At 42.6% G+C, this 22,721-nt stretch overlaps 1 protein-coding gene across 1 annotated transcript in view; it reads left to right on the top strand.

Annotated features, from left to right (window-relative positions):
• LOC131263922 (uncharacterized) overlaps positions 1-17,943 on the top strand; it is a 41,375-nt gene extending 23,432 nt beyond the window's left edge. Inside the window, exons 8-12 of the mRNA XM_058266205.1 lie at positions 3,048-3,190; positions 3,546-3,668; positions 13,620-13,722; positions 15,183-15,403; positions 17,617-17,943. Of these exons, the coding sequence (XP_058122188.1) occupies positions 3,048-3,190; positions 3,546-3,668; positions 13,620-13,722; positions 15,183-15,403; positions 17,617-17,943 (917 nt within the window). The remainder of the gene's footprint in view (positions 1-3,047; positions 3,191-3,545; positions 3,669-13,619; positions 13,723-15,182; positions 15,404-17,616) is intronic.
• The last annotated feature ends 4,778 nt before the right edge of the window (positions 17,944-22,721 follow it).

The raw sequence follows: 22,721 nt of genomic DNA, 5'->3' as shown, positions 1-22,721 counted from the left end.
TGGAAATTGTCATTCCCTATTTGGAAAAGGCTTTGAGCATTGAACTTTCTGCTATTTAACTGCATTTACCTAACTGCTAACAATAACCGTTCCTTTTTAGATTATTTATTAATTTGCTAGATAAAGATTGCTATCATTAAATTAATTGGATTATAGCACAAAATGTCATCTTAAATGAGTAAGTTTCAATTGAAAATTCAAAACTTACGCTTGTAACATTCAAGATTATTTTTATCAAGATCCATTGTTTTATATGAAAAGAAATAAAACTGTAATTAAAAGAACATTAATATTATACAAAAAAACAAGGATTGATACACGTTTTTAGCATAAATTAACGCAACAACAATTTGAAATAAGTCTCATAGGAGTTGAATCGAGGCATAAAAGATGACTGTCGAAGAGAAAAAACAAGGAAACTTTCGAACATTTTACCGTTTTTCATCTGTAAAGATGAATGTTTAGTAATATTTAGATCCTCTTCTGTTATTTTAGCAGCATTTATGCGAAGGAATTGTTTTCAAATTAAAAATTACAAAATTGTTTTCGATAAACTTGTTTTGATATTTTGGCTTTTTGAATTCTAAGTTAAGTTTTTCAACTAAACAGATATTTTAGAAGTTGAGAAAAGGCAAAAGAAATTTTAGAACTCGATCCTACAGACTGACAGGACAATTTTGACCAGCTGTCAACAGTTTGACACAGCACCAGTGTTCTCATGACGCAACAGCGAAACAATGGCCCAGATTGGCAATACCGGAAGTCCTTCGGAGCAGCGTCATGCAAACGACCTGCCAGTTGCATCGACGCCGCGCATCTGTATGCATCGTTGGCCGCGACCGGTGATGCACGAATGAAAAACGGTCGATCTTGCACTTGACTTGGTGCATGTGCAATGTGCAATAAATTGGTGCGCCGAAATTGGAAGCCAACGGTGGCGCTTCCCTTTTGCGCCTCGAGAGAAAAACATGGAGTCAGAAAAAAACAAAAAACCTCCTGTATACAGAAGCAGAGATTGCGCCGAGTTAAAGAAGAAAAAAATACAACGATAACCCTATGCACTGCTGTCCCAACCCTGAAGGGACTCAGAGGGTCCTAGAAATCGGTGAAGCGGGCTCGTCCGTGTCGCCCTTGTTTCCTTTCCGTCCTGCCGCCCTGTTGGCATCCGAAGGCGAATTTGAGCGCGGCGACCGATAGTTTTCCGCGAAACCCACAGAAATGAAAGTCTGTGGGGAGAATAATTCAATTTGCTTGTGATGGAAAATAAATTGATGTTATTGACGTGAAATTATGTTGCGCAGCGTGGCAGTGCAAGAGGCCAGCGTGTGTATTTTTGTGTGTTTGTGTGTGTGTATTTTGCAATCTCGAGAAATCTGGAGCAGAGCTCATCGGTTCTGCGAGGCGCTATTTTAAGGAGCCGTCGCGACACGGCATCGCAGCGCGCAGTAAATATAGAAGCCATTGCAAATGCGAATAAATTGTACGTATGTGCTGCGCGAATTTGATCTCACTCTGTTATGGCGCGATTTGTCGTTTGAGAGAAGCGAAGCCAGAAAATGCATTGAGTAGAAACATGGGCATTAAAATGCTTGTTATGCATTTATTAAAAGCAACGTTCAATGTAATGTCGATTTTTTGATCATATTACAATTTTTGTTCTAGGTTAACCTCTATTATTTAAAGAACTTTAACCTATCGTAACAAATTATGCGAGTTTAGTAAAAATCTATCAGTAAGAAGAATGTCATACAATACTATTGACATACTGACGAATTATTTTCTTCTTTGTTGATTTTACCACGCTTACGTGTTGGAAAAAATAATTATTTTCGAGGCCATTTGTATTTACAAATGAACCGAAATGTAAATTTGGTTTCAATCTCCAAACAACCCAAATAAGAGTAGTTACAATAGTGAAAAATGGGTAGCATTCCAATTAAAAATAACAAGTCCACTTTGAAATTGATCTTTTAAAGTTTTCTAGTATTGAAACTTTTAACTTTACTTAGTTATAAATTATTTTCAACAGAATGAAATTTCATTAAGTGTAAATGTATGCAAAGCTCTTCAAAAAAGCGGTCGGATTATGTTATTTATGGTTTGTCACGATTGCAACATTATTGTATATTATGGCGATACAGCAATTTGGTCAAGAAAAAGAAAAATTAAAACATAGCAAAAACTATAGACAGTTTCAATTCATGTAAGAAACTAAACCAAGAAAGTAATGGAAGAGAAAAAAAACAAATGCAGAGAAATAAACAATTCATCTGAAATTCATGTACTATGACAATATAAAGAAACCCTGAAACTGTAATCCTACTTCGATGGACTAACAATTTGGCTTAGAAAAAGCATTGCTGACCTAACATCGCAAAAACATTTTATTGGAATAGTGATAGAACAAGCGTATTGAAGCTTTTGTTTGAGCTACACTTGTTCGTTTCAGCGCGTGTTGTCAGTTATCGATGAAATTAAGAGTTTTTAAGAATTTATTAATTCGTTTTAAGCATTCAATTTAATTTATTTGTTTTGTAGGCAAATGGATTAGTTAACTCTGAAAGCAGTTAACTTCAGCTTGCTTCGTTGAAAATACTGTACAATGTTGTGGTAGCGCCACTCGATGTTTCGTCTGCATCCATTGCAGTACGCAAGTGAAAGCAATTCTGTACAGTTCAATATAATTCTCCGTAACAAAGTTGGTTCGGTAGCGAATGACACAATTTATGAAACCCAGCTTTGCCAGCTTTATGCTGCCGTCCTAACGATCCCACACCCTTGCACTCCGAGGGTGAGGGTGGCACTTAAATTGATCTAAACTTTCTACAACAAAGCTGCATTACGACCCGGGCACGGCTGTGCACGAACCACCACCATCGTCAGCCGGGCCGCATATTTTATGGCACTGCTTGCGAAGAAAAGCCTCCGTCTGCTCCGATTTCCGGGAACCGTGCAAATTATTCATTGCCATGGCGCATTAATATAATTCACCCTTCTCTTCCCGGCACTCGCCACCCGCCGCGTTGCCGCGTCCCTCTATTTCGCAGGATTCTCCGGTGAACTGTGCAACTTCGAGTACAACGAGTGCGAATCCAACCCATGCATCAACGGCGGCCAGTGCATCGACAATATCGGTGGATTCTCGTGCAAGTGCACCCGGGGCTACACCGGCAAACGGTGTCACATTAAGGTAAGTTGTGCCAGATTGCCGTCGCCGGCTCGACTGCCTGCCGTAGAGAAACGGTGAGAGCATTTGAATTAAACAATCGATCATAGATTAAAATGAGCGCCAGCGCCATCGAGTGTTCCTCGGTTCGGTGCAAATGAAAGAAACTAGACGTTCTCCGGAAATGCACCTTGGGAAAAGACCAACCTACATGCTCGGGGTTAATAGCGCAGAAGATTTTAATTGTTCCTGCTCCGCAATGGCATCGACCGCACGGCGAAAAACAACGGACATCGAACGGCAGCCATTTGTCGGCCGCCATGTTCGCGCGATTCGCGTTCGATTTACAACACTAATGATGTTCTCATTACGCCCGCAGGTCGATTTCTGCGCCAACGATCCCTGCCCGGACGGCCATCGGTGCATCGACCATGGCGACGACTTCACCTGCGAGTGTCCCGGCGGCAGGAACGGGCCGGACTGCAATCAGGTGCCTCGTACGGTAAGTGCATGCCCGCCTGATGCGGGCCTAATAATACGGTTCAGTGGATTATTGCGATGAAATTCGATGAAAATATAGGGGGGGCCAAAGTGAATGGCTCAAGAATCTCCGATGGCAATTTGGTTGGGACATCTTCAAGCAATCTTGTTGCATGATTGAAAATTATAACGTGCAGTTATTCCGATTGAAATGGAATAAATCAATTTCAAACAATAAACCATTTCATACCAAAATTAATAACTTCATTCCAATAACATTTTGCTCATCCGTTTCGAATTAATACATTCACAATGCAATTTATTCTGAACAGATTGTCTGTAGTCCAGAGTTTCGAGTTTCTTTCTTTGTTTATATTTTTCTACCTTTTCGTATTGAGTGTAGTTTATTTTGAGACAATTTTTAAACTTATCAGTATTACTATGTAAGCGTCTCTTTAATCTTTTCTGTGTCCGTATGTCTAGTAGACGTGTAGATTTTACTTTGTTAATAAAAATCTTCAACGTTTATAATGTTTATCGTTAAATTTATAGTTAAAAAAATTTGTTGAAATTTGAAACTATCAAACTGCTGTGAAGCAGTTTTTTGAAACATTTCTTTTGAGTTCATCCTGACATGTTTCCTGATTGTTATTAGCGCTGGGAGCTGTTAAGGTGCATATGGTTTTGAAAGCCTTTCCGGTAAATAGCCCGATGCTAAAAATTTGCACATGTTGTATGACAGTCATGGTTTTTCTATCCATATATAACAATTCTGTTCCATATGCACATACATGATTTATCAATGTTTCCTTTTTCTGTACTTTTTTAACTGATTGAATTACAGTTATGCTTATTTCGGGCAATATGGACAGAAATCTATGAAATTGAAAATAAAAGTGTTTAAAAACAGGACTAGAGTGCAAAATAAACAAATAAAGTTTAAAGTAATAGATACGATGCTGACTTGAACGCCACATACCTATAATGAATTTCTTCAATTTGGTATCAGAAGAACAATATTTTTTAAGCCTTTAAAATACATTTCACAGACTTGTTCTTTTTTGTCAGGCATTTAACAGAAATTACCCCTGATTACACTCTTCTCATTCATTATCACTGAACTCAAAATAATTCTTTTCTTAAATCAGGTTAAAGTGCTTCATCTATATCCCGTCATGCGCTTCATTAGTAACTTTTCACTACAGTTCCGGTACTTCTGCTATAAGCTTTGCGTGGAATTGTTTGAGTTTATTTGTTCTCTCGATGTTTTCGCTTGTACGGTTGGTCACAACTTTTGTCGTTAATTTAAAGCCTTTTCACAATGATCCTTTTGGGTCCAACAGTTCTTCTTTTGATGTGATCTGCAAAAACTAGAATAGAAGCTTCCTCGTTAAGATTCTCCCCCGCTGAAACACGCGAAGAAACTCTAAAATCCTGCGAAAAGAGTTGAGTCTAGCTTTTAATGCAGATCCATCGCACGATGCAACATTGCAGTTATGTGCTGCAAAGATGGTGCCGGCTGGCAAGACGCCATATGGATATGATGTAACATCGCGCTCGCTATCAACAAATACTGCCAACTCTTGGTGGGCGACGTTCTGCGTCCGGGGAACCCACGCCACGAAGAAACCCACGCCCCCTTTCGCCGTTTTCACAAGTTTGTCATGTTGGTGTCTAAAATTTCCACTCAAATTTCCCCGCATAAGACCGCACGCGCCCTGTCGGTGTGCGCTTCAATTTGAGCGCTCTTTTCTTTTCCATCAAAAATCTCCTTCTGCACTCTATTATCTTGTCGTTTAGTTTGATTTATGTGGCGTGTTATCCGCTATTACGGCGGCACCGTAAAAGTGCACCCGGTTTTACAACATCCCGACGGCGCCATTTCTCGGCCAGCGTTTTATTTTACTTTCGTCCGGAGCCACGGTTCGGTGCCGATTGCATCGCGCTGCATTTCTTCGAGCAGCATTTTTCGGCGTTCGGAAAGCAAACGAAAGCTCGCAAGACGGACGGCCGGGTGTCGGTGGAGGCGGGTTTCGGGATGGTGGAATAATTATGCTCCTATATCTTCATACGGGGAATCGGGTTGAAAACTAATTAAAATTCATGACTCCAAGGCGGCGTGGAGTGGGGTTCGGTGGTACCCTCTTCCACCACCCGTTCGCCGCTTGAGCAACTGGGCGCCTCCATTTAAACTTTAATGACTTTGCCGGTAATTTAATCCGCAGAGCATCGACCATATAGCGGGTGTGCACGGGTTGATTGTGGCTTTATTTTGTTTGCTGCATTAGATCGGGTCGTAAGATGGCGTATGCGTTCCCCGTGAACGCGAACATTCATCCTCGAAACATCCTCGTGCATTTCACTCGTGTTTCGTTCATTCCGTTCGCTCCTTCCGTTGGGCCAGCAAGCTACCATTCCCTTTTACCTGGCCCAACCGATGCGCCAACCCTGAGCCCAGCGAAAATCGCGCGGCTCTAAAATCGTCGCAGGAAAACCAGCCAGGCGGACCGAAGCCGTCAACCGACCGTGCCACAAATCAAATCAGTCACTGAGTGCGGATGACTTATCCGAGCAGCCCGACCCCGAGCTTGTTTAGTATTGGTGTGGGATGGACCACCGAAACACTTTCGGGTTCCCGCTCGCGGTCGCACACTTTCCAACGGCAACCCCGGCCGGGCGTGGAAATGGCAGAAGTGGAGAGAAAAAAAAGGATTAAAACATAAATCAGCTTACCCGGGGACCGGGAAATGGGAATCACTTATTTTCGTTATTTTCGGTGCCTTTTCTCTCGCTCGCTCTCGCGCTTGAGTATTTTTTTTTTGCCGCACACCGCAGGGCATTTTCTGAACTTTTTTTTACGACCGTGGGTTTTTTTTTTGCTGTGTTTGTGCACTCCGGTGTGTCCTGTCGGTTTTCGTTCGATTGTTTGGACTTTTCGCCATCCGTCACCGAAAAGAACGGCCATCCACTAGGCGTCCGTCCGCTTTCCAGCTTCCATTTAGTTCGACTCGTTCACTCTTGCCCTCTATCTCTCTCTCTCTTTCACGCTTCGTATCCACAATCCGGTGGCCGAAAGTTTCCCTCGTAAATGGGGAAAAACATTTCGACTAACCGTAAGATATATTGTTCCCTTTGTGTGCCGTAAACCGGTTGGCGTACGGCAAAAGAAAAAAGGATTTTCCATGCCCAAAACCGTTTCTCTTCTTTCCCACGTTTCCCCCCCCCCCCCCCCCCAACTTCTCTTCTACTTTGGTCGAAACGCATTGCCAGGATAGCGAAAGCGGTTCGGTAAGCCTTTCTTAGGTTTCGGGCAGAACGAATTCTGGCCGAAAGTGTGTACGACTCTAAGTTTGGGCTTTCTCTTTGGTCACCCACCACAACCATGACCTCTCCCTCCAGCTCTCCCGCAGCTCCCAAAGCGCTGGCTTTTCTTTTCGCTACGCCCCAACCCCCCTCCTTTTGCGTCGGTGAAAGGATCACGGATTTGAGGTTTGAGAGTTGTTTTTCCATGCGCCCGGGCACACATCGGCTTTTGATCGGCAAAGAAAAGCCCTCCCGCGGCACAAGCGGTGTAGGGATAGTTTTGGGCACCTTTTCTTTTCGGTTGGCCTTTTCTACCGTCCCCCACACCGTATTGAGGGACCGGAAAATGGGCACCAATAGAACTGCTTCCTTCGGAAAACAACCTCTCCGGAGCATCCGGATCACCCGAAAATCGGGCCAACCGAATGGGGTGCGCCTTTGTCGCCAGGAATCCCATGGAAACGCGGCTAGAATTTCAATCAGGTTGAACTGAACTGTATGTGTGTGTGTGTGTGTGTGTGCGGGATCGAGAGTGCGCGTGTCATAAAACAAGACAAATGTCCTCTCGAGCGGCAAAAAGTGTCCTTTAGAGCGGCGTTAATTTTCAGTTAATTCGAATATCGGGTTGCAGCACTAATATGAAGGTTCAAACGGAAACCTTCTCAGAAGCACCAAAGCCAGCAAACAATCCCGAACCTGAAACTTGTACCGGGCACCGTATACAGCTTCGGATTAAATTATCCATGAATATACGATTAAAGATATCGGTGTGACAACCGGCACCGGGACGATAATCGTGCCCTCGGAAAGGCGGCCGCTTTTTATTATTCTATTTATTTCGAAACATCAAACGAACGAAAGCAAACCTGAACCGGCACACGATGTGAGCGAGAAAGTACCGATGTACATATTTTATGACCCGCCAGGCATCGGATGTAACCACACGCGAGTGTGTGTTATGCATGTTGTCTTCGGGCGACCGACGAATTGAAATTCTTGGCGCGTACCACCAAACGATATTTCTTTCCGGCCAGTGAATTGGAAGGGAAAGTACTTTTCACCTTTTCACCGGCGCAAATCGTAACGACACAGATTTTGCACTGATTCATTCGTTTCACTGGTTGAAAGTTGTGAATTCGTCGAGGTAAAACGAAATTATTGTCAAAAAAAGTGTTTATACGTATGAAAACATTAAATTTGATATTTTTAACTGAGAACAGAGGATTGCACAACAAACGTTGCAAACATATGAAATTTCCCTTTTCACACATCATTTGCCACAACTTTGTTTTCATTTCTATGAACGAAATTCGATTCCGGGCCTAGTTCTAGGCTGGTAAACGAGTATTTTTCATTTTAACATTGCCCACAAGATGCGCATGGAAACATTCTAGCGCATTCAAATAAATCAATTTTGGTCAATTTTTCAAATGCAATTCAAACAGCAGAACGCACATGCTTTACTCATTAAAAAAAACCAGGGTTTAACAGCTTTTCTGGTGTGGATGTTTCGCTTCTAATCGGTTGGCCACAATGCGCCACTCCACAGTTTTGATAGTTCATTTGTAACAGTTGATAGTTTAGTTAGTTTTTTACACAGTTTAGATGTTTCTAATATATAAATGATTGTTTTCTACGAAAGTATGGAATTTCCTAATTTGTTTAAAACATTTAGATGTTTTAGAATAGGGGTCCGCGACAGCCGAGCGGTAGCGCCGGTTAGAAAATCGGCCCATGAGCGCCGGGGCTCACCACCTCGACGGCGTGGGTTCGAATCCCAACCGAGACCGGACCCTCCCCTGTACGAGAGGACTGACTATCCATGTACACATAAGGTAAAAAGTCTCGTAAGCCCTTTACAGGGCAGGCATGACCAACAAGGTCGTTACGCCAAGAAGAAGAAGATGTTTTAGAATCCAAAATAGCTCTCTACAATTTATATCGCAATATGTTTTGTCATTTTGTCAGTGATGACAATAGTACGTCGGTACTTTCCATCCGTATGAAGATCAATATGTCCTAAAACTAATTCTCATGATTCCTTATTGTGTTATGCTTTATTTTAACTAAACTAATTGTTAAACATAAACATTTTTCCCGTCTATCCTGTGTACACATTATTGCAGACGTCTTTCTCGAATTCTCCATTAAACTTTTTTGTGGAAAACAGTATGTAGTTACTGTTCAGATTCCAGATTATTTCGTCTACATTTGGCTTTACATTGAACCACATTGAAATGAGTAACACACCAAAACAAAATATTTTTGAATCTCAAACAAGCTTTTATACTTCCATCGTGTTCAAAAAAAACTTGAGACAATGTTCATAATTCCATTGCAGTACAGTGTAGTATTATTTCATGTTTTACTCAGCTGATAGAATATTATTCAACGACGTCTGACACCTAATTGACTCAATGGCTTCGCCAGTATTTATAGACACCGATCCGAAGTGAGTCTAAGAAGCTTTGAAACTACCCTTTTCCCTCCTAAGTCATGCATATTTCCAATGCATACGTAACAAGGCGCGCTCCCTTTGCCTCGCTCAGCTCCATCTAATTCTGTCTGGCGAAGAACATCTCAGGTGACAACTCCCGGTGCTTGCGTTCGATTTTTATGCAACATCATTTGCATACCGGCGCACCCGGGGACTTTACTTCAACTCCATCACGACGCCGCGTTCCGTTGGCCACTCGAGGGTCTTGGAAAAGGTTGGGCTTCGGCTGGCCAAGCCCAAGAAGCTGCAAGAAGTGTAATATACCCTTGTCAAGGGACTTTGTTGCTGTTTGTCGGATATCACACCTCCGCACACCCGCACGTGAATGTGTATGTGTGCGTGTGTGTGCGGGGGTGAATAACATGTACATAAAACCACTGTTTACCACCTTCGGCCGGGCGTACATTTGCGCACTCTGCTGGGATGCGATATTTTCCTTCGCTTGGGCACCCCCGGAGGGAATTTAATCTGTATTGATTTTGGATCTCTCCACCCAGCGTCCCGCTGTACCTCCGGGTCGTCCCATGTCCCACGTTTCCAACGTCGACCGTCGGTACGATAAACAACCCGTGCTCCTCAACTCCGGACATACTTGGGCGTCGGTATAAATCAGATATAACTTTCATATTTGTATGCATTCGACATGAGGCGGGGGGTGGTACGTTCTTTTCCGAAATCGAGCAGCACGACACATTCCTTCCCAAAGGGTGGAAGCTTCCGTCCCACCCTCGAGACCCTCCGGAGCCCACAGCGGCCATGGGCGTCGTCAGCGGAGCGCTCGTGTCATCGCCAATGTGACTCGGTGGGAGTCTGTGGCCCGTCGAAGCCCAGACTTGACGTCGTATTTCATTCGATTCGATAAACTTGTCGAAGCTATGTGCTGCCGCATACTGGCGAAAGCCCGGGAAGGGCCCTCTCGGTCGGAAGAGTCCTTCGAGTCCTTGGAGCGAGTGAAAAGAGAAACGAAACACCCAAGAATTACGAGATGTTCAATACGCCATTTTTGCCCCGTTATCCTATAAAGCGTGGAATGAACGAAAACACGGAAAACGCCCTCTCAAACCACCAAAGGACGCCAAGAAGAGCCAGGATATAAATAAAATAAATACGAACGAAACGAAACAAATGGAATGAAATATTTCTCTCCATCTCGCCAATCGCACCAAGTGGAAGTAGAAGGAATGAAAACATCTCCGAAGGAATTTAGATTACGTCTTCCGGAACTGGGAAAGCGATTCCGGGTTCCCTCTTCTCCCACTACTTGGTTTGCTTTCTCTCCTCCACCGCTTGATGATGGGCTACAAATGTAGGCGCAAGCTACGGCCGAGCAGGTTCCGGGTCGGGATTCGTGTTTCCATCTTATCGGAGCGAATTAAAAGATTATATTACTAATTTTGTTTTCGTTCGTGCGATTGTGCGTTTTCAAAAATAGCCTCTTCCGGCAAAGTAAACATGCTTAATCCCGTTTCGCTGTGTACCTTGTTGGAGAAAGCTTCCAATTATGTTTATTTTTAACGAGCATCCATTACCCTTTAAATATATTTTGTGTTTGAAATGTTCGTATTTAAAGTAGCTACGTAAACGGAAAGCCAATAAATCATTAATTTTCCTAGCGTCACAAATCATCCTTTCATCGGTTGAACTTCATCATCCATCATTCAATTGATGCCGGACACGATGGACACGGTGAATGCCGAAGCCCGTTACGTAAACCTGTCGAAATGTGATGCCTTGTGCTTCCGCTTCGTTGCGTTCAAGGATCGATTCCGTGTTTTCACTGTGGTTGGAAAAACTCGTCTTCCCTCCCACAAACGTTGCAAATGAATATTAAAGTAATAAAAACACATTCCAGTTGAGAGGGGGGATCAAAGCAAAATCATACTCATTACAAAATGCAAACAACAGCATTCGGAAGCAATCGTCGAGAGGAGAATGAAACAGCAACAATAAAAAAGGGCACAATTTATTACGAAAAGGAAACTTACAAAACGCACCGAGGAAATGGTGCGCACGGAATGGGCTTTCCGGCCAGCCCCAACTTGCGGGCGACTTGTACAAGATGAATTGGAATCGACTTTTTTCCTCGGCTCGCTTGACACATTGTTTGCTATCGGCATCGGACCAATTAATCTCCGGCCGTCTTCCGTCGCCCAACTTTTTTGCCCTCCCAACTGTTTAACCGTCCCAGCGTTAGGCTTACGTATTTTTTTTCTTCACTTTTCCGTTGTTTTTATCAATCATGGGTTTTTCGATGCTTTTCCACACTCCCTCGCCCGCCCGATAAAAGGATTATTTTTTTGGGTCAAACATGTTGTACAAGCAGCGCTTTTGAGCAGCGTGAAATTTTGTTCACCCTCTGTGAATGGCTTTAAATGGTTTGGCCTTTTTTATTTTGTTGACGATCGATACGAAACATACAATTGGAGGTTTTTTTATCGATTGCGATGGCAAGCAGTGCGTGTTTTTCGTGACTTATCAACCGATTAAATGGAACACTTTTAACTTGCTTCCATATTTTTGCCATGTAAAACAGTCAATAAAAATATAAAACGCACCCAACAAAGGTATCGAAACAGCTAGCTTGGAGAATAATTGCACCTGCTACAATAAAATGTTAAAAATTTATTGTTGAGCGTGAAACTGTTGCGATCGGCTCAAACATTTTCCAATTCCATGTTGGAAAAGACTTACTACACTGTTTGAAAAGGATACTATAAATCAATTAACAAATAGTATGCATCAATGCTTTTTTTCCAGTGTATGTGCATTTGTTTAATTTGAATGAAGCGTAATAAGTCTGTACTTTGAGGTAGCAAATATTTTATTTAAAGAAAATCTATGAAACTGTTCGATGGTTCTCATATCAGTAAAAGAGGCGAAGGAAACCACGCGGTCCAAAGCCTATATAAACCATATATACTACTACTTCTCATATCAGTTCCATGGATTTGTCCTTATTATGGCGTTTTCGATTGTGAATTCCACCCCTTTTCAAACCTTTGTATATTGACTTCCCTTGTATTTTCTAACAAATTTCCTTGGAATGAGATTCTTGCGATAATACTTCTCCCTTTTTCAAAATAGTACTCTTTATTTAGGAAACAATAATGACACAAAAAAGCATTAACATTTCAAGCGCCAATCTTGAAAATCAGCATTCAAACGAAAAACAGTCAATTGAAAACGTTTGTCACATGATTGTCTTGATCAACACGCCACATATTGGTTTCTTTTCTCTCCCTTGTTAAGTAGTTTTTAATTTTTCAAAATAATGATGATTTATGAAAGAAAAAAAATGAATGTCTCAAAATGGCCTGTTTTATCGTCGTACAGTTTATCAATTATTCGTTTAAAGTCAGTTTTGAACTGTTGGTAGCTACAAAATGGAAACGAATGGCTCTCAAAATACTCCGTGATCGTAAAAATCAGAAACATTTCGCTATTTACAAAACCCTTGAAAGCTTTACCCCCAACATGAACCACCAGTCCACAACGCAAACATAATCATTTGTTTCCCGAATCCCGAAAGGATTTCCAGGAGATGAAGGTCTAGGCGTCCGTTTCTCTTGCCACACCCATTCATTTCCCATTTCCTGGGCTTCATATCCAAATCAATTCAAGGCTTCCGATGAAGCGGACGGGCAAACACACATGCGAAAGAATAACTACTCCCGAGCTAATGGTGGCCCATCCTGTACGCACCAATTGGTGCGTTAAACGCGGATTGGCGTATTATGGCACACGGAAGGGATGTAACAGGAACCGGAACAAACCATGCAAAACCCTCTATCCCACAGGTTTCCATTTAGTGCCCGGGGTTGAGGGTTCTTTTGCAATCGACCCCGATTAAAAAAAAAAAATGGGCGGGACATGGATCCCTTTTGTGGCGGGTGTAGCTTCGACAATCAGGTCAACGATGTGTGGGACGATAGAGCATGCCTACGCTCGGCCGACGCGGGTGGAAAATGCACACCAGATGATCTAAACCCTTTGCCGGGCCAATTTAATGGGATGGGAAAATAGGGGCAAATAGAGCTAAAAAATATATAAACCCATTCTTCGGAACCGTATTGTAAGCCAGTGTCCGCACACAAACCCACGCACACAAACGGACAGACACACACGATCCTTGGCCATATTTTAACATTTCAACATTCACCTCATCCGCAACAGCTGTGCAACGTGAATCCTTGCGCCAACGGCGGCACCTGCTGGACAACGGAGGAGTCCTTCTATTGCGCCTGCCGACCAGGATTTACCGGCAAAATGTGCGAAGGTAAGAGAGCCGACGGGGGCAGGGGTGCTCGGGGTTATGGGAATTATTATTTAAATGCGATATTAATCGACCAGGGCAGATGAAGAACAATGGGAGAATCCGTAATGGATTTCCCATCGAAGCCATCCGCGTTGCGGACGGGGAATCATTTTAAAGAACATTTGTGCCACGGAACGTGACAAATGAACGTCTTTCAATTCGATATAAGAACCTCGTTCCATCGGAACAATGACACTTTTCTAGAACTTAAAGGAAGGGGAACTCGAGCCATTATAAAGTTGTTAGATTGGCTAGTCTGGGAGTCTCGTATATCCTATTAACAAAAACAATAAATTTTAAACAGTTTTATAGAAATATGTCATTTTTATGTTTTGGTGTTATTTTAACAGTGTAATCAATTCAAACACAGTGTTTTAAGACCTGTTTGAAGATAATTCTTGAAATTGTTTTTAGATTTTTGAACAAAAAACCAAATGATCATGTATGAAGCTACTTTTTCCTTTATCTATGTTCAAAATTATTTTAAAATCTATAAAATAAACTCTTCTTGAGTAAATTATATTTAGGTTATAACGGTAGAATATAGTGCAATAAATTCTTATGCGCTTTTGCTAATTTTTCAGATTTGTGCTCGTATCAAATGTTGAATACCGTATATTACAATGTTTAATGGCAAATGGCCAACTTCTGTTGTTTTACTATGTTTTCCATCGCTGTTCGATCGATAGATCACATTTTTACTCATATAATATAATCGAAATCATACTAGGTTGGAGTCCTAGATCCCGTTTCCTTGTTGTATGATTTAAACTCAAATGCACCATCACCAAATTTTTGTTGTTCTTATCAGATAAGATGATTTGCTCTATTTATTATGTTTTAATATTTAAAAGTAGCCAGATCTGTTTAAAAATATGCAAGTACATCTGGTCAAGTTCGTTGCATATTGCCCAGCGATCCCCTATACAAGGATCCCTTTCAATAAATAGTCTACAATGTTGAAACCCAGCGCGAATCGTTTTTTTATCGAAAATAAATACAAAAGACACACAACACAGTGCCAATAAAATGGTTCACTTTACTTCCACTCGCCGGAATGTCCCGCACGGCCCAGGCCGGGGCGGTAAATTCCCACAAGAGCAAAACTAATTGGAGTATGATCCTGGCGGATTACGGCGGAAGCAACTGGACCATTTTTCATGGGTTTTTCATGGGGCCCAAATTAAACACTGGCCAGCTCCGATTCCCGTGCCCCTTTTCCCCGCACGACAATCTCGGGACGGCATTTCTGCGGAATCGAAACGTCCTAGACGGGACCGGTTGCAAAGGGAAGCACAAACACACGCATACACACACACACACATTATGAAAGTGCAGGAGCGAAAAAAAAAAATGAAGGAAAACTTTCCTAATCTCCCGGGTGTTATGATATCATTACGTTCGCTTTCACCTTCCGACAGAAAACTTCGTCATCGATACGATGGTGAGCTCGAGCGAGATGCTCTCGGACACGTTGGCCAACCAGAATGGTCTCCGGGCCATCAGCGGCAGCACGATGTACGGCGAGGACGGCGGTGTGGCGGGTGGACACGCCGGCAAGCACAACAGCGCGCTGGAGCTACACAATGCGTACATCGCGGCCGGCACGCTGGCCACCGCCATTTTGATTGTAGCCATTGTGGTGAGTATTGGGTGGCCCGGGTGGTTTCTATATTATGTTTTCCTACTCACCCTTCCCACACTCTCCCCCCCCCCCACCACCTTCCATTTCTAACACTCCATCAATAGAACATGTGCCACACCTCGAGCGAGACGTGTCGGAGGCATCTAAGCACAAAGCGGGGAAGGGAAAAACGCAGGAAAAACATCCATTTATTACTCGTCCAAGCGCCACCGCAAACATTAGCGAACCGTGGCTCATTAGTTATCGACGGCCCTGCTCGCCTATCGATTGCTGATCAAAGTCAATAAGATCCGCTACAAGTCGAGCAACAAGCAGGGCTCTGGCACACATAACTTTCCTCCCACCCCAGGTGGCTAAAGCCACGAGGGAAAATGAGAATTATGTTTGCTCTGCGGAGGGAAAAGCAGTTGCAGTGACCGCGGACGGCCACAGAAGCCGACCCGATGTTTATCCAGCGCAATCGATATTGTGCTACATAGTTTTTACTGTTACATGCTGGCTATACGAAATAGATTAAAATGTGCGATTAGGGACCATCGATGCCGCGGTGTTTATTTATTTTAGTCTGTTTTGCTTTCTATGCAAAAGCCTATGGAAGTCTTGTTTTTTTCCAATTCATCAATTATATTTGTTTAATTTTGCAAAAAAATATAACCATCCATAGAAAAAACCCACAAATCGCAGTTAACGCAACTTAAGTTTTGAAAAAAAAGTTGGTAATGCAGATTCCATTACCTTCTGCTCGTAATAACTAATTGATGGTATCACAGAATCATCTAACGTTCGGTCAAAATGGCTAATGATTCCAAATCGATCATCAGTGTTTTTGTTATAAAATTTGTATATAGATTCTGTTATGTCGATTTGCTTTGTTCAGTTTGTTGGTTGAAGTTGGTGATGAACAAAACATTAGCAGTCTGGTTGACTTTACCGTCTGCTAGTGTCTATTTTTGGTTTTGATGAATAAATGTTCGTTGTTTACATGCCAATGATTATTCTGGTTTATGTAACCTTAAGTAAATAAAGGTAAAGTAATATTATTTAGGAATAAACTTATTACATATTTAAAGCATGAGTATGAAAAATGATTCATGATTTCAGGTGTTATTTTGAGAGAGATCTAATAATTTCGCGAAAATAACATCTTTTCCTCTATTTAGCCGATAAATCCTCTATTTAGCAACCGTAGTTTTTCAATAAAAAGAACAAAATAAGTGATAGAGACGACTAGGAAAACTTGTTAATTGCCATAATTGTTTTCTCAGGCAGCTAAAGCAAAGAATAAATGATCGGTGGAGAACTCCAATTTTCTCAACTGATTTTAGTTCATGATTTCGTAGAAACAGAGCATGATTTCACAACAAATTCAAGCGGTTCGTTCTTTCGCATTTATCACAGAAGAATTTTTGTTACAAACACTCTCTGGTGGCGTAGACAATTCAAAGAGTTCTTAGAAATTACGCGGTAAAGTAAATCCAAAAATTGACTCTTTATTTCCTGCTGCTTGTTACAGAGTGTACTCCTTGTGCTTGTAACAGAGTAAAGAGAAACGTTGGCCCGCTTTCTATATATTTTTTTAGTTTTTCCTAACTCTAATCTCGTTCCTTTTTGATTTGATAAGTGCTGTTGGAGAGAGTTCGAACTTGCGGGTCCGGACTGTCTCTGACAAATCAGTTTCAACTATTATTAAATATCATTGAATAACTGTATTGCATCTGGTTGAGTAATAAATATAACACGTAATATTCTGTATTCCATACCGACATATTTTCATATGTCCATTGGAAATTCGTTCATGTACATTTAATTTGCTGCACAACAATAAGCAAGCAAGTACTTTGCCTGTGTTTTTTTTAATTTAAAAAGAAATAAAATTCATCCCAAGTGGGAAGTAAAATTTTCAACACTGTTGTAATTTAAACAACTCCATTGATTTTTGCCGGGGGTAAGAAAATTTAATCACAAGATTAAATGGCTGGTTCACCAAAATGAGGCCAAACGGAAGCAAAGTTTTCGTGTTGTTTCAGACAAACTTTACCAAACTTGCTCGTTATACTTATTCATTCCATTCGGAGCCTTTATATTTGACCCCTTTCGTCACCAACGTTCAAAATCAACCTCTCAACAAATGCGTCCCTGTGGCGTAACCACAACTTGGAACCGCTGCGATAACCTACGAACCGCTCTTCTCCGCCCGCTCCGCCGCACAGGTAACCGCATGTCACTGCAAGGTGCACCAGAGCTATCGCCACTTCGCCACCAAGCACCGCCAGCTCATACCGGTGTTCGGGCGGCGGACCAAGCCGGCCAGCGCCAACCGGCACTGGCTGAGCGGCAAGGGCCACCAGCAGCAGCAGCACCAGCACCAGCAGAGCCACTCCAACCCGAACTACAACTACGCGCACCAGCTGCCCAACTCGTACGCCGGCCTGCAACCGGAGCGGATAATCAACAAGCCGCTGCCGATGAACCTGGAGAACGACATGTACTACACGGTGGACTTTGGCGACTCGCAGAACGCCCCCTTGATACAGTAATGGCCCCGTGGCCGACGGTCTCTTGTAAGCTGTGTAAGTACGGATGGTGGTTGTTCTTAAGAAGAATGTTGTTCGTTTCCCATCCTCGCTTTCGTTCGGGTTTTTGTATCCTTGCGTGTCCCTCCTCGTTTGCCCCAGTTACGAAACAAAACTAAACTAAAAGACTAGTGCGTACGTACGTTTTGTGTGCATTCCAAACGATGAAAATGAGCGTGGTGGGCGAGTAGGAAAGGAAAACTCACATGCTCAGTCGGAAGTACTTGAAAAGTAAAGGAAAATTGAAAAGAAAACTCCCTCCAGCAAAACCAGAAAGAAAACCCCCTGCAAGACCCGCCCCGCAAGTTAGCAAGAAGCCTTTTCCGCAATACGCCGGGGCGAGCATAAATAAGTGGACTAATAGTGTTACCCAAAGGCAAACCAGTACATGTGATGGGTCCGATTCAATTGTTTTCGCAGCACGACATTCAAAAACATCTCGTGTATCTCACTGAGGAACGACAGAACGTGGACCTAATTTCAGCTCTACCACTCGGAGTGCAAACATAGGGCCACAACTTTGGCACAACACTGGCCGAAATGGAATCATTGAATTCGAAACCCGGTACGAAGCGGACCCCAAACTCCCGTGGGCAATTTGGCTGCAAGTTGCGCCCGGCGGAAGGTACGCCAGCGTAACGTACCGAAAGGTCGGAAATTAAAGATTTTTATCAGACAGAAGTACTCGAACGATTTTCGGATGGCGAGAGTGTGGAGAAAGTGAGACACAAGGATATGCAGCAGCAGTAGGTGAGGGCGGGAGCGGACCGGCACATAAATTGAGTTGCAAAAGTTCGAGGGAGTTTTCGGCCGAAGTGACTTGTCCGCTAGTTCCAACGCTTGGCCGTTCGCTTTTGGGATTGACTCGAAGTTGCCAAAACTCGTCAAAAAAGGGAAAAAAAACTGGCAACGGCAGAGAAACAACCGGAAATAAAAAGATAATAAGAAAGACAGAGCGCGTGTTCTGCGTGGGGTTGCTCCTCGGGGACCCACGGACCTTGGCAACGAATCAATAACTTTCTTCTAGCGATGCCGCTCGTTTCTCCTCAGAAATAGTCCGAAATACTGTTTGGGTACCGAAATCGAACGAGATCGGCCAATAGCTAAACTTATTCCGAACGTGTGGGAGTGCCAATGTGCGTTCGGTAAAGTTTGCTGCAAGATCCACTTGTGAGATGTGCCACCTCTCACCTTTCCCTCCTCCATTGGATCGTTTTTACCGATCCAAGGTCCACCAAGGGGGTTGTGGTGTTTGCTTCCGGGAAAGGTAAGCCGTATTGTCCACGCGACGAAAGGATGCTCGGAGGGAATTGTGCTACGCAATGTGTGTGCGACAAATAAACGATTTCATTACACTTTACCGGTACGGTCCTCCCCAGTGAGATAAGTTTTGCCGCTCAACCCTACTTACTCGTATTATTTCGATACGAAAGTAGCAAAACCAAATAAGTAGACCCGACCCGGTCGCCTCGATTAACGGACAGTCCATCAAAGGGTGTGCCCTTTTTGCCGAAATGGCCATAATTGTTCGACTCCTGCAGTTACTTGGGCATGGCTTAGTGGCAAAAACCGAAAGTTTTGAAACCTTGTTGAAGAAATACACCGAGCAGGAAAGCGCTTATGTAGCGCCGTGTTTAAACACACGGGAATAAAGTTTACTGTGTTAATCGTACCGTACCATGTCCGGAGCCACGTGGGAAGTAAAGTCCAGGGTAAAGTAATGGTGGAGGAGGCTTGAATGTGCCAATAATATATTTTGAATCTCATTGAAACGAAGTAGCAAGAAACACAGATCATTTGATGCATATATTAGAATAAGAAATACAACTAAATGCAACCAGGTAGAAAAGGATGCGATGGAGCAAGTACGATGCGGAGAAACTAATGGAGAGTTAAAACCAACACTCACCATTTGATGCGAGACAAACAAAACAACAAAGAAAAAAACTTAAAAACAAACACATTCATTGATATCTTATTACAACATAAATATGACCTTTTCTTAAGCTACCAAAATCTTAGCAAAAAATACCCGTTACTTGACATTGAGTGAAAAGAGAACTAAAAGAAAACACACGCTAGTAACATAAATCAAGAGCATGATAAGAAAACAACCGAAAAATATTACTTACAAATTTCAACCTACATTATGAAGTGAAACGAATGAACAAAAACAAACAAATGAAAACATTTAGCGAAACAAAACCCATACAACTGAACTCTTCCAATGCAATCAAACATTGCAAATACTGACCCAACAAACACACACAAATAGTTCCAAACGAAACGCTGTCAGCTGTTAGAAAGTGCAAGTAGAATGATAGAGGTTTAGTTGCTTATCGGTTTTAATCACAAGCAAACGAATAAACCAGAACAAACAAACAAACAAAAAACAACTTACATAAAATAGCACTAAACATCAACATACAAAAAATATAGGATTTATCCAAAATGAACACTCACCGAATTAATCCGCGGCCAACCCGAAAAAAACAATCGTAGAACTATGCAATCCGTGGCCAAAACCTGGATGGATCCAGTTGTTTCCCCCACAAACGTTTTCTCTTCTTCTCCTCTTCTTCTTCCCCAACACTAGGCTCAAATTGGGGGTTCTTTTACATTTTGCTAGTTGAAAATAAAGAAACGTTGAAGTCAAGATCAAGTCCGTTTTTGTAGTTGAACGTTTCCTGGTCCGGAAAGGGGCTGAACAATCCGGCTGCTTCCGTCTATCTTCGTCTTAGTAGTAGCGGCTAGGATTCGGTTAACTTCTTGTTCCGTTGAGCCGTGCGAGCGAAGAACAAAAAACAAACAAAAACCATCGGTGTTGTTTACGACTCGAGAACAGCTGTTTTTCGAGCCGATCACAAACCCAGACGGTTAGTTTTCTTGCTAGAGCTTTTAATGTAGCGAAGATTAAATAATACCGTTCTTATTGCTCCACCCTTCCGGGAAGGAAAGCTTTTCCTTGGTCGAGTTTCTTCCCGAACCTCGGACATGGAGAAAACGGAGCGGTGTGTGTGTGTGTTTTTTTAGTACCATCAATTGCGTTCCATGACTACAAGCCATCTGACGAGGAGGGAAGCATAACAAGAAAGTAACAAAAAAAGATTAATCAAATGTACATCTTTACCGTAGATATTAGACAGAAACACGCGCACACATACATAGTTCACCTAGTTGAGACAGCTGGAAGCAAAAGCGAAACAAGAGAAGGAAAAAGAATACCAAAATATTATAGGAAATAAAATGAAACGATAGAATAGCATCGGGAGGGAGAGATAGAAAGAGGGAGAGTCCACTTGAACGTCCACCGGATGTAAGCGGTAAACCTGGTGGCCATTTTCTCTCCTGGAAAAACCTCCCCCCGCGCAAAAGGACGCAAGCAGCACAATAATCGTAGAGCCAACAGCGTAGGGCATTTATTTCGCGTGTCCAAACGAGATGTGCTTCCGGCATGAATTTGTGGCAATTATTAGCAAAACCCGCGACCCAGTCCACCAGCAAGTGGAACAAATTGGTGGCCAGTGCGGAAGTGAAACAATGCATCCAGTAATCCCTCCATGATAGAAAACTTCAGACGTCCTGTGGAGCAGTTAGTTTTCTCCCCTTCTGTTTGCCTCGTTTGCTCGTTTTGTTTGCAATTGTTTGCGGTCAAATGAAATGCTGTTGCTCGACCCAGAGGCCCCCGGATGTGAGAACGTATGGGTCAGTTGTGTGAACTGTCAATTTGAGATCGAAATGCGAGGCTGCGAAATGTTAATAAATGATAAATAGCTGGTTTACGGTTTTTACATTCGGTATTGTAAACGGCTCGGAGTGAAAAAGCAAATATATACGGAAGTTATTCAAACATCCCAACGGGTACAGAAATAATTAATAGAATTCGAAAAATTCGCCATCTTTGTTCATGAAGGTCATCTGTCAAACGATGGATGGATTTGTTTTTATTTAAAGTTAAAAAATGGATACTATTATGTTAATACGTTTGAACGACGTTATATCTTGTTAGGTTGTACTCGTTCTGTGGCATCTCGACAAGAGCTCTTCAAACCGGTCCGTAAACCCGCTGGATACATGTCCAGCTCGGCTGCATTCGTTTGCATTCTTTCAATTGCCAATTAAGAGACCCGGTGAAGCTCGCATGAAAGTGCTCCTTCCCTAGCGCTAACTGAAGCGAACTGACCGCAATCAAACCGTACCGTCGAAGGACTAATGGGCAGTCCAGCGGAACGAAGCACTTGAGTGCGCTTCAGGATGATGAGATGATTTTTGTACGCTAGTGAAATGGAAATCGAATTCATTTTTCCATCGCCATGGCGTGCCGTCCACCATGTCATCCGGGATGGGGCCCTGGAAGATGCTTGGAAATTTAAAATAAAAGAGGTACAAGAACGATTAAATCCCACACTGAGCGACGCTTCTAGTTACCCGCGATCCAATGTTGCCACCAGCTAGGCTTAAAAGAAAGCATAAGTCACACATCCCGAAAAACTAAGCAACAAACCCTCCTTTAGCCAATCAGTATTTGCGACCCCTGATCCTAGGGCTGCTGGTCGAGTTGGTCGGCTGGTCACAGAAAGTAACTGTTAGAAGAAAGAAGAAGGTCGTCGTAGCATGCGGCTATGGCTTTCGATACGACTGCATGGTTAAAGAGAATGGGCAAGCATTTTAGTATATTCGTCCGAAAGAGGTCAGCCAAGAGGCGAATGAAGCCGAGTAGTAGGACGACCTCGATGGAGATT

The sequence above is a fragment of the Anopheles coustani genome, chromosome 2 (genome assembly GCF_943734705.1).
Source record: "Anopheles coustani chromosome 2, idAnoCousDA_361_x.2, whole genome shotgun sequence".
NCBI classification, from domain to species: Eukaryota; Metazoa; Arthropoda; class Insecta; order Diptera; family Culicidae; genus Anopheles; species Anopheles coustani.
The sequence above is the reverse complement of the archived record's forward strand: the minus strand, read 5'-3'. Positions and strand labels throughout refer to the sequence as shown.